Raw genomic sequence first — 15,549 nt, 5'->3', positions numbered from 1 at the left:
TGTCGGTAAAAAATTTTGAAGTCGGATTGTGATATTGTTAATTTTTTGCAAATAATCAAAACTTTGATTATCATCTGTAAAATGCAACATTTTTAATAGAATTAAATACCTATCTTTGCTCATAATTTGTCCAAAAATATAAGTTTTCAAAAGTTTATTTGTAAACCAATACTTAACACAACTTAATTTTTTGTTTCTAAACATTAGTAATCTGATTGAGAAAAAAAATAGTACATTTTATCGAGAGTTTTTCCAATTTTGTTGCTAATAGCGTTATTATTTGTTGTACGTGTCCACAATAGTTATTCGTTTGATTTGTAACAAAATGTATAAATTCTGATAAAAAAAATAACTGGAAATAGCCTAATATTTCAGAAGAAAGATTTATATGTTCTCTTTTAAGTCCAAAGTTTGAAGAATCAAAATTGTAAAATCATAGGTGAAAATCCTCTTTAGTCCACTAAATATTTCTGGAATTACTTGTTGCCGAATTATCATTGAAATCTACTTCGAATTCTGAAGTACTGAGAACATATTTCTTTCGATTGCTTATCAGCCATTTCTGTTGAGACCGACGAATCCACTATTCATCACGGAGTTCGTGTTTTCGATGCAACGCCTATTATCTCGTTTCCTTTTATAACTTGTACTCATCATCTTTTGAGGTGTGAAAAATAAACGAAAAGTATAATAAAACGTAACGATACAAAAAAATAGGAAAAGTAAAAATGCATACCGTAAAATGTACTTGGCATCTGTGTAATAAGCAAAGAACACGGTGTTTCTGATGTGCTGTCAAAACGTTAAAGAGATACAAAAAATAAGACAATCGATTATCATGACAAAACAGATATACTTCACTCTATCAAAGTTAAGGGGGTAGACACGGGTAATGCAGCGAGGTGACATTACCGGCAAAAATAGGTCTAAAAAGGGGCTTACGGGAATACACTTTTCGTCCGTACATGAAAAGATTTGGGGCTGGGTGAGGGCTTATTCGAAAGAGGAAGGTCCAATGCAGGGCGGTCTGATCATGGTTCAACGAGATTGTGTTGATAGCTAATAATACTAGCATCCCTGTCGCGGCTTCACTCGCTCAAATAAATAAAAACTTCGAGAATTTGAAGTAATAATTGATGTGGCGAGTAGGTGAACTCATCTTATAGCCTGAACTCGCCAACTCTCTTGTGGAATGCCGCTCGCCATCTAGTGAGTGATTCTCAAACTACACTCCAGTGATACAAAAGCGCGTGCGCGGCTGCAGGCAGTAAGAGCGCATGCGCGACGGGGATTCACATATCATAAATCACTTTTTTAATAGCATAATACCATTTTAATAGAAAATCGGTAGATTTTATTATTACTAAACCTTCCGGGGACCATGAAGATGATGTTAAAAGTTGGTAGCGATTGGTTCAGTAGTTTTCGCGGTTAGCGGTTCCAAACGAAATAGGGGCTGTCCTTTTACAGTGTCTCAGCCGATTTTGACATCTTGATTTCCTCGATATTGTGGCACGTAGTCAAAATGTTTCATAGGGAACATAAATGGTATCAAGTGGAGCATGTTCTGGTGTTATTAGTTTTTTCGTACGCAGACGCGTCAAGGATATATGAAGGTCAACTTTGTTTTTTTAAATGGAATGGGGTACTTTTTTATGCATCAAACGATGCAGCTAGACATTCTTTATAAAAAAGTACGACCTATACAGTGTGTCCGCGCTAAAGTGTGACAGACGTTTTATTTTGTAACTATTGATGATAGGAAAAATTGTTTATATGGAAATTGCACGGTACAAGGGGGTCCATGTTTTGGCGTGAACGAAAATTTATTTACATTATTAGTTTAAAAGATATGATGGTCAAGTTTCGTTTTTTAAATGGAACTATATATTTTTTTTCACATCATGTGATAGTGCTTTTCAAGACGAATTCATTAAGCTTTAATGTATACACCCGATTTTAATTAGTTTTCAAGATATAACGTTTACAAATTTCCCGATTTTCAGTAGATACATTTCGGTTTGAGTGGCAAGTCGTAAAAGCGGCCCTATTGTAGCGGTCAGTACCTCAGCGGGGGTCTACGCTAGGAACGGCAGACCCAAAGAATAAGAAACCGCAACAATAGGGCCGCTTTTACGACCCCCCGCCCCCTCAGACGTTGTCATTATATTGAACCGTCGCTAAAAATTTTTATTGAGTCGCCAAAAATCCTTCTCGTAATCATTTTTATCAAAAAAGAATCTAATGTCAAAATTTGAGCCAATTCGGAGCATTTTAGCCAAATATTGTACAAAAATACCGGTAATGCAGAGGATGTCATTACCGTAAGAGAACGTCCGCAAAATTTTGGATCATCCGAATCGCCAAAAATCCTACTCGCAAATATTGTTAGCTGTTTGGTTAGCTATTTGGTTAGCAAATGGTTAATCTATATTTAGCATCGATTAAGGATGCAATGACCAATAGATCAATTACAAATTTAAAATAAAAAATGTTGCTTTGGTCAGGGAAGGATTAAATCTTTAATAAAATACAATTTGTATTAATACCATCCAACATTCAGAAGACTTCTTAGTTCTTATAATACTAAATTTTCAATAAATTAGAAGTTGAATATTATTTTAACTTAACAAAAAAATAATTCTAAAGTAAATAGTACAAAAACATATGTAATTATAAATAATGTTGCAAATATATATAATTATATGTCATTATATATAAAATATTTACCGGAACCAAATAAAATATAATTTCGAAAGTGGCGCTTAATGTTAGTAATTTATCGGCACTGGAGCATATATATGTATATATGTATAATATAATACTAAAGCAAATGGCGTAAGAGATTATGGATGTGTATTATATATATTTATCTCAAAAATTATGAATCAGTTTTGCCCAAGCGTTGATGAAATTTTAGTATTATAAAGAATCCAAGAATTAGTGTTTTGTAACGCGTTCTAGAAGCTTAACAAACGTCAACCTAAAATGGATTTCTCCTGAAAGCTTTGAGTGTTGATCTCTATTTGTCGTTGTATATGCTACTTGTTCCTACAATTTACCATATGTTATGCCAATGTTAGTCACATGATTACATGGGCAAAGACTTCTGTTAATTCGTCTTGACGTTAATCGATGCTTCCTCGAGAGAGCGTAACAAAAATAAACTTTGTGCCGTATGTAAACCCTTTTCTGACCTGTATCTGCCTGTGTCATCGTTAAAAAACATTGTCGTATTTACGTCAATAGATAAAATTATATCTTAGTTTTGATTGTTGTCGATTAGAAGAATTGTTATTTGTAGTCATCTAGAATCTTTCTCAAAATACTATTTTAAGAACTATTTGTGTTTATATTTATATAAATTGAAATCAATTTTTGATAACAATTTGTGTGAATGTATATTGGTTTAAATATAACGAATTATTGTTATTGTATATAATAGAATGGCGGATAATGTGAGACTGGAAGAGATCATCAATGTGCCTCCTAATTCTACAATGCCTCATATGTCAAACAATAATGATATTGGGCAATCTTCAGGGTTGCTAATGACACATTCAACGACTGCAACCAGATCTGCTCCATCTATTAACATAAGAGGTTTTAATTTCAGTGCTAGGACTATGGAACACTCTAGACTCTTTACAAATAATATATCCTCCACTATACAAGAAATCAGACCTTTTATAGAACATGTACGTATTGTAAGTATACATACAACATAGATCTTATAAATTCTTATATTGTCAAAATTAATCGTAATACTGTGACTATTTTTGTTTGCAGCAGCCCAGTGTTTCATTATCTTCATTGTTAAACATTCAAAGAATTCAAAATCCAATAAATACTGTTCCTCTTACATCATCTGACAATTATGTGATTAATGTTGAAAATCACCCAGCAGACAATACAAATTTACATGATGTTTCAACTCATGACAGTCATCACCAACATCATCAAACAACTGCAACAGATAATTTTTTAAATAATATTCGCGAAGCTGCGAATGAGGTTGTGGGTGAAAATCAAAATAATAACAGCAACAATGTTGTTAATCATAACAACAATAATAATATAGACGAAAACCCTACAGAAGGATTACAAATTAGCTCAGAGACACGGGCATTACTTGGAGTATTTCAAAAATATATCCCCTTTGTTTCTATCCTTCTTACTAAAGGTCTTTATGATCATAGAGCTGGAATATTGAATTTTATAGTATTACTTGTTACATTTAATCATGCTAATAATGTTGTAAAACGTGAAATTGCAAAACAACATAATAAAAGTTGGATATCACTATTAGTTATTACATGTTATATTATTGCATGTATAGTGTTCATTAATTTTGAATATGATATATATTTATTTTCTTCATACACCCAGCCTCCAACAATTTGGGAACTGTTGTGGTCAGTTTTGGTGACTGATTTTATTTTAAAATTGATTACCGTTGTTTGTAAAGTTGTTTTAACATGTATTCCTTTAAAACTTCTGGCACTTCGACGAAGGGTAAGTTTTAATGTGTAATGCTTTAATAATATTCGTTGATTGAAAATCAAGGAAAATTTTTATTTCAGGGAAAATGTTATCTTATGGTGGAAGCAACATCTCAACTTTACAGATGTATTGCTCCAATCCAACCATGGTTATATTATTTGTTCGAAGCTTATCAAGGTCCAGAAAAAATTTTGGGTGTATGTTTTGCTGCATTGTATGGAGTAAGCAAAAGGAATGATTTATTATCTCGTATAAAGTTGTTCTACATGGCTATTTGGAATCTATTTCAAAATGCGGTACGTTTTGTATTTTTATTGGGAAAAAAAATGAAATTAAAAATGTTAACAAAACTAATTCATAAAATAATTAATATTCTTACAGAGTTTAGGCGTAACACCGTCAAAGGACCAAATAGCAGCATCTGGAGGTATATGTGCAATTTGTCATGAGGAATATTCAATGCCAATAAAATTGTATTGTAAACATATCTTCTGCGAAGCATGTGTTTTAACATGGCTAGACAGAGAACGTTCATGTCCGCTATGTCGTGCAGAAATTACGGATGATCCTATTTATCGAGACGGTCATACAACTCATTTTATTCAGTTGTATTGATTTTTATGTATAGTACATATAACTATATCTTTTCCACTGTTAACCTCCAAGAGCTTCAATTAAGCATTTAATTTACATAAAATATTTTCATTTGGTTTTTGTAAGATTTTTATCCTGATATGAATTACTTAACTACTTATAATGTTAATATTCATTACGAAATACTTTTTATATATTCATTACTTAAAGAAACTATTAAACAGTACTATAAACTTTACAAATTTGTAAAATAATCTGCATATAAGAAATAATAGAACTACTTGCATCAAAGAATAAAATTTATATTTTGAAAATGATTTACCGATTATTATTTTTTATTTACGAAAATAATGTAACTAATTTATGAAACTTATAAGTAGTTACAAGTTTTCTTCAAATTAATATAATTATGTTCAGTGTCTTAAACAAATTGAGAAGTCTTTTTTTTCAATGTGACAGAGAACATCCATAGTCATAGTATGAAAAGAAATGACTATAAAATTGGCTTAAATCTAAATTGTTTTCGTTGTTGATTATATTTCAACATTTGGTCATTAAGGTTGTGTATGTAATATAATTAAAATCACACTGTAGGTAAGTTCATTAATGTACAACACATAAGTATTTTCTCTGAGACATTAAAAAACATACTGCCATACAGGATTTTAACACTGAGAATAAAGTAATTATTATATAAGGATATTTTTTTTTTTAGCATACATAGAAAAATAGTTCATAAAACATTGGCTTTCAGGCGTGCCTGGAAGTACTCTCCATCTCCTTTAGTTGCTTGCCTGTTTATTTCTTTATGACGGTCTTTGCTCACTATTTCTTCTAACACTTCTCCATCACCTTTAATTAATCTGTGAGAACAGTAAATTATAATTAATTCTTATTATATGCTGTACATCTGTGAATAAAAATAGATCTATATTCTTGTGACAACTACCTGTATCTTCCAGTTTCCTCATCATAAATTCTACGTACTACATTTTGTTTCTTTTCCCATTCCTCTTTTGTCATTGGTGCCATTGCCTTAGACTTTTCTGATATCTCTTGTGTAGAATCTTTAGAAATACTTTCTTTGGACTTATCAACATTACGTGACTTCTTTTTAGACTTTTTTAATTTCTTCTTCAACTTTTTCTTCATTCTCTTCTTCTTTCTACGTTTTTTCATAGCTTTCTTTAATTTTTTTGCTTTTCTCCTTGCTTTCTTGCGTTTTCTTTCATCCTCTGATGTATCTGTACTGCTACTGCTACAACTACTGCTAGTGCTACTACTACTAGAACTACTGCTACTACTGTCACTGCTAGTGCTGCTTACACTTGAGGAACTTGAAGAGGATAAAGACCTTTTCCGCTTCGACTTTTTGTGAACAAGATGATCAGTCTTTTCTTGCGTGTCCTCATCTTTCTTTCTTTCTTTTCCTTTCACAGGAGTGTCACCTACGTCTCTTTTTTTAGTTTCTATTTTATCAGTGTTCGAATGTTTCACGTGTCTTTCTTTTGAATTACTTTCTCTTGAATGCTCACTGGATTCTTTTAAGCTTCTTTGATGATCATGATCCTGAATGCTTCTACTTCTGGATCTATCATATGGTGGTCTCCTATTGTTATGATTAAAGAATCTATTGCCTCTTCTTTCGTTATTATATCTATTATATTGCATATTATTATGTATTCTATTCCTATCGTAAAATCCATGCTTATAAGGTCGATAGCCAAAGTTACGCTTTCGATTATCAAAGAATCCACTGCGTCCTTTATAGTATCCTCTACTTTCCCTTGTATTCATTTGGTATGGTCTAACTCCATTCTCATACTTTTTATCCCATTTGTCAGTTCTCCTGTCTCTGTCATTTTGATGTTTAGCCTCACGACTAGAGGCACTAGACGAGCTTGAGCCACTAGAGCTACTTCTATGCCTTGATTTCTTTCTTTTATCCTTACTGCACGTGTTACGCCTCTTTTTCTTGCCATTGGAATCATCGCTTTGCGAAGAGACCGACTGCTTTCTTTCTCTTTCCTCTCTCTCTTTAGAGCATTGCTCTGATCGTGAATCACTTTTCTCTCTGTTACTCATCATAAAATTTCACTAATTTTCTAAGTTAATTAAATCTATCTTAGATTTAATTATCGTATTTTCCAACGTGTATTTACTGTTTCGTCGCATCGATGATTAACCTTCTACATCGCAATCAAAGGTTTCTCACTATGAAATATTTTCATATGGAATGCCAGATGAGAATCACATAAACGGACGCATTAACGATATAATAACGCAATATAATTATTGAATATTTGCTCAATATCAATGCTCGCATACATCCTGCTCATACGTAACCGCAACTAACCTCCTTCTAATAACTTGTAACAGTTCCCTTCATCGATTTTCATTTCAAAAACTTGCTGAAATTTAAGGCAACTTTTCATGAAGGAATTAGACGCGAGACACTTAGGGTTTTTTGCCGCGGCTCTTCCGGTAATTGGTAGTGGTCAATTACGAAACGTGCTTCATATCGTAAGAATTAAATGAAACATAACATTTTTATACTATAAGTATATAGTCATACTCTTTTTCCAAAACAAGAAAATATTTTACTAATATCTTAATGATTCTTTAAAAAGATTGTTTTAATTAAGCTATTGTTTCATTTCAGATTTAAGTTACAATCATGTAACTTTATTGGATAATAAACAAATATTCAACTGTTTCGTTATTTCTGAAAGAAGGCAGGAATTTCTATCGAAATTTCTGCAAACATGATTTCTATAATTACATAAAAGTATATTCGACATTCTGTTATATTTTTCAAATTGACCAGTATTTTTACACATTTTAAATTACAAAAAAAAGAGAAATGATGCGGTTAGGAGATAAATGTACTTGTAAGGACAAAGTAAGCTGTTATACCCTTCTATTAATAATTTCATCACTGATTAGATATGACCAAACAAAATGTAGAAGTATTTAAATCATTTAATGAGTTGATTACAATATATCATATCCGATTAATACGAAAAATACTGTTTATTGTAGAAACATATATTACACTTTGTTATACACTGTAAAAATATAATTTACACTTCAAAAATTTAAACATATACCTTAATTAAAACAAAAAATATGCAAAACGAATGGTTCATTGTTGACATACCAGATAATTTTTATCAGTACTAGATTATCTGAAACTAAAAAGAGAAATAAAGATTGAAAAACGTAACTACGATTGTGGTATAATATTTGATATCATCTTTGGACTTTGCCACCCTAATATCAGTAGCTGATAACAAAAATTATACGTAGAAAATGGAAAAATTCGCACTAAATGAATAAAAATTGAAAAATCAGAATATTGAATGATCGTTGTACATAATTAAATATAAGTAGTCCAAGTGTGAACGCGATTGTTGCTTTTTTAGTTTCACTCATTGTCAGTAGTTCCAAACCTACTAGCAATTCCAAATAAGTTAAAAAAAAAAAAAAGAAAATACAATTTGCTTTATTCCTCTGCAAAACTTTACTCCGAAAGTTCTAATTTCATTTATTAAAATTACGTAACTCACTGTTGCAGAGGAAATGATAATGAGGCTTTAAACATTATGTAAAATGAAACAAAAATTAATACAGGAATCCTCGTGCAAATTATTTAGCACGTTCGTTGCAGACGCTACGGATTTGCGTCAATTTAATATACGTGCGATATTAATATTAATATTATTATTACAATATTAGTCGGATAATACTATTATAATACCAATCGGATCGTCCACATACTGCCAAGATTACAATCAACGCGGATTCGCAACGTCCGTAACGAACATATGTACATACGTATTAAGAACTTATGGAAATTTTTCCATTTGACCGATATTTGACCAGATATCATCACCCATTACAAAATACACGGAGCTAGATCCCGCTCTATGTCTGGAGCTGCGAAAAATCGTGAACACTCTTATCGCACCAGGAAAAGGGTTGTTAGCTAGCGACGAGTCTCCAACATCTTTAGAAAAACGATTCGATGAACTCAACATCGAAAACAGTGAAACCACTCGGCGTGATTATCGGCAAATGCTATTCACAGCTGATAAGGTCATTGGTTATAATCCTTAATTTTTCTCAAAATCGAAATAGAAAATAATAATAATTTGAAACGATTGCAGTTATGTTTAACAATAAAAAGAGAAATATTTCTTGAGAATTAATCGAGATTCAAGTGTCAATCGTAAATATTTGCACTTTCTTGTAGTCTAGATTCTCCAAATACATTAGTGGTGTTATTCTGCACCACGAGACAGTTTATCAGAAAACCACGGACGACATTGAGTTCATCGAGCTGCTACGCCAAAGAAATGTCGTACCCGGCATTAAGGTCGACAGAGGTTTGGTCCAGCTATTTGGCACCAAGGACGAAAACACCACGGAAGGCTTGGACAGTTTGCAAGAGAGATGCATTCAATATAAACGAGATGGTTGCCACTTCGCCAAATGGCGATGCACGTACACGATCTCAGAGAGCACGCCGAGTCAACTGGCCATGGCTGCGAATGCGAACGTCCTTGCAAGGTTCAATTCAACTTATGTTTGTAAATCTAGAAAGTAGAGTCATGTACATTTTCGGATTTTTTCAATTTCTTCTTCAGTCTTAAGAATACTGGGGTTAACCTTTACCAAAAGGTGGGACGCAAATCCGGATGGGTCATATGTCATTGGAAAGCCCTTGACGAGAGGAACACAATGGTGTAGGTGGGAGGTCTTAAATATGTGACCTTGATCCGCTAGAGGTCAAAAACTAAAATTATGTTAATTTTGTTGTGCGAGAGAAAACATATAAATTCATTAACTTTTTTTTTTTCTTATTTAACGAGGAGAAATCTTCGAAAAAGACACCCTAACCCAACCTAACCTAACCTAACTCTAACCTAACCTAAATATGGCGGTGACGGTGCTGTATCTGCGGTGGTTTGCACGTTACACAGCAACATACCTGGACGAAATCCTCTCGCACAACAAAATTAACATAATTTTAGTTTTTGACCTCTAGCGGGTTAAGGTCGCATATTTAAGACCTCCACCCATACCATTGTGTTCCTCTCGTCAAGGGCTTTCCAATAACATATGGCCCATCCGGATTTAACGTCAAGCTTTTGAGTAAACTCAATATATATATTTGACCTCTACCGGATCAAGGTCACATATTTAAGACCTCCCACCCACGCCATTGTGTTCCTTTCGTCAAGGTCTTTCCAATGATATATGACGCATTCAAATTTGCGTCCCACCTTTTGGTAAAGTCCAACCAATACTGGCCTTGCATCAACCCAGTTGCACAATCAAAATTTTCCAATAGAGAGGGTTCAAACAAATTGTTTTTCTAATCTAACTTAATATATGAATAAATATGCATAATGATATGTTGTAGGGGGAAATGTTCTGAGTGATACCTCGTAATAATTAAGTGGCGGCCGACATTGGTTTAGAGTTTAGAAGGTATAACAAATCAAAGTTTGACAATTTTAATGCTTTTGCTTAGGTATTATAAGTAGATATTAGGAACAGTCGTGTTTATCTACGTCATAGTCATCTGTTTATGACCTCTAAATAACAAAGCTATTACTTACTTTATTTAAAACATAACTACATGAATATTTGTTCAACAACAGGTTTACTTTTGTCGTAAACTTTGATTTGTCCTAAGCCAATGTCGACCGCCTCTTGATTCTTGCAGGGAGTTGCTCAGGGCACTCTCCCCTCTAACATATCTGGGTGGCGTTTGGATCGGAGATGTGTGACCTTTTATGCATAGTTATCTAATAGTTGGTGTATGTAATTTTCTTCATTTTTGTTTCTTCGCAGTAATGTTATTTGAAATTTCCAAAAATATTCCGCTATTTATTAAAAAAAGGATTTTAATTTCTTAATAGAGGGCTCAGCTGAACCTTCTAATCTCTTCTAATTGCGCTATCATTATCATCCTATGCGCCCCCCAACCCCTTCTCCGCTAGGGTGATATTGTCCAATGATATATTTGAAAAAAAATTTGATGGTACATAGTAGGGGCGGAAGTTCGGAAAAGTTCCCAGTAGGCCAGTAGGGAATCGAGGTGCAATTAATTAAAATTACAAAAAAAAACCATCATGTCGCTAACCTTCTGGTAAAAATGTAAGTCCCAGTCCGCCCGTGGCAAATAGTATGAATTAGTGATTGCTACTCATCTTCAGAGTTGCGCATTATTTAAATGACCTGCGAATACATAACAAATTTATTCAAATAAAGAATTAATTTCGTTTTATTAGCAATATTTATTCAAAGATTATCTGAAAGATTAATAGAAGGTCTTAAGTAACTTTTTGGGTGAAAAATGTTAATAATTTTTTCTTTTTAGAAAAATATAAGTTCAGTTAAGAAAGTTTTTTGGTCTATGATTATATGATGTTTGCTGTATGGTTAATTTTTTTTATTCGTGAAATAAAAGTAAATTGTATTTATTTAATGATGACTAGTTCACTTAAAATAAATATTTTAACGTTTTATTATATAATGAATTATATTTATTGTTGGTAGGTACTAATGTAAGTGGCAGTCGTTGAAAAATAGTAGGTTTTCACGTGCTTGTACCTTACATCTACTAATACAATGATTTTCTGTTCTTCACTTATTCATTAGTTTGTATCTCTCTTAATTAATATTTATAAATGATTTGTTTATGTTCAAGATACGCCAGTATATGTCAGAGTGCACGAATCGTACCAATCGTAGAACCGGAAATATTGAATACCGGTAATCATGGAATAAATAGGGCATTAGAAGTCCACGAAGACGTGTTGTCTATTTTATTTCGCGCTTTGAACGAACATCGTGTCTATCTTGAAGGAATAATTCTAAAACCAGCGATGGTTTTGTCAGGAATACAGAATACCATGAATTGCACATCTCAGGTACAGTAATTTGTAAATATATCTTAAAATTGTTTGTTTATCTATACCAGTTTTATATGAGTAGCATTGATGTTAATAAAAACAACATTATACCTTTTCAACAATACTGTGGCCCTCTTCAAGTCTTATTGCTGTCACATATTTTAATAATTAAGGGTTGAATTTATAAGAATTAGTCAGAGATGCCAAATGAATTTCGTTAAATTAATAAAAGACATTTCGATAAAACATTCAGGATGTATACTTGTCGTTTATGTTACATGTACTTGTACAGTAATTTATTTTTGAATTATTGTGCCAATACTATTATATTTAGAGGACAGTTATACTGTATAAACAGCGCCGGATTAAGGGGAGGTCTAATTGTAAGAAGGGCTGCAGTGTAGAGTCCCTACTGTTTACTGTTGCCCCTTTTCTTTACAATTGAATGTTATTTAATTTATATTTAGAATTAATTTCAATTTTTGAACCAAGATTATCCACCAACAAGGCCTTTGAAGGTTCATTAGACCCAGAAATTTTAATTCGGTTCTGTGTATAAAAAGAGAAATCCAATGATAATATAATATCTACAATAAAAACGGATTCTTTTTAAATTAAATTCATTAAATAGCCACTGACGTAGTGTTATTATTTTCCATCAATTTTTAATCTTTATTCTGGAAACTATTTTTTTATTTGTATTTTTAGTATCAGCTTCAAAATGGCGTTAGAATTAGCTAATCGTGAAAGTGTGAATTTCAACCTTTCGTAACTTTTTTGAAGAATTTCTAATCGATTTACTGTTTATCGCGTTTTTAATAAATGCTAAATATAGATTGACTTTTATTTAATCTTCAATTTACGTACAAATATTTTGGGACTACCTATTTGTCCCGTTACAAGAATTTCTTTTTATTTATATGTTGTTTCTTAAATAACAGTTTATTTCAGAAGATAAAAAGTTATTTTTTCGTAATACCTTATCAATTCAAGTATAAACAACCAATATCTGCCGACTTCATTTACTTTTAACAAACTAAAAAAAATTTAATGTTTTAATGGCAGACGATTTCAATTCTTATTTCGACAAAAAGGTAAAAAGTTAAGCTTACAAAAAAATGTGGTACTAAAATATAATAAACAGGCTAGCTCTCATTTAGCCTTCAAGATATTGAGAATAGCAACAAGATTTTTCTAATCGGTATAAAAATGTTTTTGTTTAGAAGTATTCCTATGACTGCATACTCTATTCTTAAGATCATGGATCTTTAATTGTTTCCCTGTTGGAAATCTAAAATAAACGAATTTTTCAAAACTAACATTTTTAACAAACGCATTATAAAAACTAACACAAGTTCCAACTAAAAATATCAGCTAAACTGGTATCTGACAACAAAATCGGCAAAATGCATTTTAATGAAAAAATATTAATCCTTTTGCTATGGCCATCTCGGTTAACTCACGGACGGCGCACAGTGGGACAAAACTTCGGTTCTACTGGAAATATTTTAATGAAATTTTGGGAAGTTTTTGCCTACATTATGGTACATAAGTTGTATCAATATGAATCATATTGAACTAAAGGGGGTCAAAATATTCACATATAAAGTATAACGCGTTCAATATCCTTCACTTGTTAGACATATTTTATGTCATTTAACAAAAATTTGACTCAAAACTGTTAATAACTATAATAAAAACGGATTTAATAATTAAAAAATGACAAAACATGTGTTATTATAATATATTTATTTATATTTATTATGATCTATACCAAATCATTCGTGAAAATAGTTTCGACAATTGTAAAAATTTATTATGGCATATTGCAAGGCCGAAATAAAGTTTTAGGTAACGAATATACACGTCGAATGCAGTTAACTGGATAATAATCGTATCTGGTACTGCTTTTCCATTATCGTGCGCTGCGGCCAAGATGGGTGTAATTTATTTCAATCGCCATTTTTTTGAGCAGTGGCAGGTTCAGTCTTTACTACAGTAATAATCAAACCCCGCACAAGTGCAAACATTTTTTTTAAATCAAACGCAAAGTTGAGATTTTAGTTAAATGTACTTCGTTTCAATCAGATCCTATTATTTAAAAAGTTGTTAACATTTTAACTTATTTTATGCACTGAATAGAATCTATACTAATCTAGTAAACTTTGTAATTCAATTGAATTTTATCTTTCCGAGTAAAATTCATTAGAATCGTACATTGAAGTTACGGATAATATCAGCGTTTCGTTTTGACAAATTTCTACTGACTTTGAGTGCGAACCACGGCAAAACGGAAGCAAATATTAAAAAACGGATTACACTACGTTAAACTACAGTTTATTCTCTATCGATGTATGTAAATAGTTTTTTAATTTTCGAATTCACGAAAATCGAACTTTGATCGCCGAAAGCCGTTTTGTCCCACTGTGCGGCGGTCCATGGAGAAAGCCCCAATTTTAATCTAATTTTTATTTCATATTATTATCATTTTCTAAATTTCACACGGTTCCTTAAAAAATTATTCTTTTAATATATGAAACTCTTTCGTCTTAAAATTCTACATTTAACTTTAAGTTAATATCCTTGTATATGTTTTCTAAATTTGGGTTACGATTGGTTCAGGCTCCGTTGTTCAAGGGTTAAATATGGCTTCTATATGTTTGGGTATTAAATTTTGTATTTTAATATATTAAATATTATTTTTGGTTAAATTTTATTTGCAATATGATATTTCTCTCAGATATTTTTATATCTAATCGTCATTTTATAAGTTTGAATTGTAAATTGATTAAAAATATTAATAGATTGTTGCCGAGTATACGTTAACAGCTTTGGAGAGGACAGTGCCCCCAGCAGTGCCAGCGGTTTTATTTTTGAGCGGCGGACAGTCGGATACAGATTCCGTTTTAAATTTGAACGCTATCAATACTTACGAAGGAAAGAAACCATGGACGCTGAGTTTCTGTTACGGACGTGCTTTACAAGTAAACAGCATGCAAACAATAAAAAACGTTATCTATAGTTCAAACGTTTATTCAACAAAATTTCTTCAATTAATTGTTTATTTTTTCAAAGAACGAAGCGATGAAAGTTTGGAGTGGAAATGCAGAAAATATTGAGAAAGCTCAAGAAACCTTTCTAGAAAGGGCAAAACTTTGCTCTGAAGCGGCTTTAGGACAAGCGCAACTAAATAATGGTGTATGCACCAGGAGAAAAACAAACTCTTTGTAGACAATTATAGAAATCATTTAAGCTATACGTATTAAATTATTGTCTTATGATTTTCTGAAATAATTATGTGTATCATAGTTAAATCACTGTAGTATAGAGAATTTCGATCAGTATTGTATTTTCTGAGGTTATTATACAAGAGTTATATACAGGACCAGGTTAAGATTTCTAGTGCCCCAAGTCTATCAAACCTTCAAGGATTCCTTTGTTGATAAACTTGCTTTAAAAATTCAGATTTATTCTGACTAAAATTTAACAACATTTAATTGTAAAGAAAAAGGATAACAATAAAAAA

At 31.9% G+C, this 15,549-nt stretch overlaps 4 protein-coding genes across 7 annotated transcripts in view; 2 read left to right on the top strand and 2 right to left on the bottom strand.

The window, feature by feature from the left end:
* The window catches only part of LOC114877526 (gamma-aminobutyric acid receptor alpha-like), a 130,398-nt gene that overhangs the window by 101,057 nt on the left and 13,792 nt on the right, over positions 1 to 15,549 (bottom strand). The gene's annotated exons all lie outside the window — the stretch shown is intronic.
* LOC114880961 (RING finger and transmembrane domain-containing protein 2) lies at positions 2,788 to 5,810 on the top strand. Of its 4 annotated transcripts, none has more exons than XM_029197517.2 (5): positions 2,788 to 3,176; positions 3,446 to 3,698; positions 3,793 to 4,515; positions 4,584 to 4,799; positions 4,885 to 5,810. In XM_029197517.2, the coding sequence occupies exons 1-5, from the start codon at positions 3,136 to 3,138 to the stop codon at positions 5,116 to 5,118; spliced, it is 1,467 nt and encodes a 488-aa protein (XP_029053350.1). In that variant the 5' UTR covers positions 2,788 to 3,135; the 3' UTR covers positions 5,119 to 5,810. The 4 variants fall into 4 exon arrangements, with proteins under 4 accessions (XP_029053350.1, XP_029053349.1, XP_029053348.1 ...); XM_029197516.2 differs by having other exon boundaries at positions 3,790 to 4,515; XM_029197515.2 differs by having other exon boundaries at positions 2,789 to 3,176; positions 3,446 to 3,707.
* Positions 5,693 to 7,505, bottom strand: LOC114880962 (ADP-ribosylation factor-like protein 6-interacting protein 4). The gene is made up of 2 exons (XM_029197518.2): positions 6,047 to 7,505; positions 5,693 to 5,960 (listed from the first exon to the last, which is right to left on the bottom strand). The coding sequence occupies exons 1-2, from the start codon at positions 7,183 to 7,185 to the stop codon at positions 5,831 to 5,833; spliced, it is 1,269 nt and encodes a 422-aa protein (XP_029053351.2). The 5' UTR covers positions 7,186 to 7,505; the 3' UTR covers positions 5,693 to 5,830.
* LOC114880963 (fructose-bisphosphate aldolase-like) lies at positions 8,971 to 15,506 on the top strand (the record flags this gene model as incomplete). Its single annotated transcript, XM_029197519.2, has 5 exons — positions 8,971 to 9,195; positions 9,353 to 9,669; positions 11,819 to 12,041; positions 14,828 to 15,007; positions 15,099 to 15,506. Coding segments are annotated over 5 exons (1,101 nt in total), but the record flags the coding sequence as incomplete, so codon positions are not given.

The sequence above is a fragment of the Osmia bicornis genome, chromosome 6 (genome assembly GCF_907164935.1).
Source record: "Osmia bicornis bicornis chromosome 6, iOsmBic2.1, whole genome shotgun sequence".
Classification (NCBI taxonomy): Eukaryota; Metazoa; Arthropoda; class Insecta; order Hymenoptera; family Megachilidae; genus Osmia; species Osmia bicornis.
Note: the sequence above shows the minus strand (reverse complement) of the source record. Positions and strands in the feature narration are given on the sequence as shown.

Bases quoted from the DNA above. Each gene is read 5' to 3' on its own strand.
- LOC114880961 (XM_029197514.2), top strand. From the start codon at position 3,136: ATGCTTCCTCGAGAGAGCGTAACAAAAATAAACTTTGTGCC. The intron at 3,177-3,445 runs GTATGTAAACCC...TGTATATAATAG, and splicing joins ACAAAAATAAACTTTGTGCC to AATGGCGGATAATGTGAGAC. The intron at 3,708-3,789 runs GTAAGTATACAT...TTTTGTTTGCAG, and splicing joins TTATAGAACATGTACGTATT to CAGCCCAGTGTTTCATTATC.
- LOC114880962 (XM_029197518.2), bottom strand. From the start codon at position 7,185: ATGATGAGTAACAGAGAGAAAAGTGATTCACGATCAGAGCAATGCTCT. The intron at 5,961-6,046 runs GTAGTTGTCACA...CTGTTCTCACAG, and splicing joins GAGGAAACTGGAAGATACAG to ATTAATTAAAGGTGATGGAG.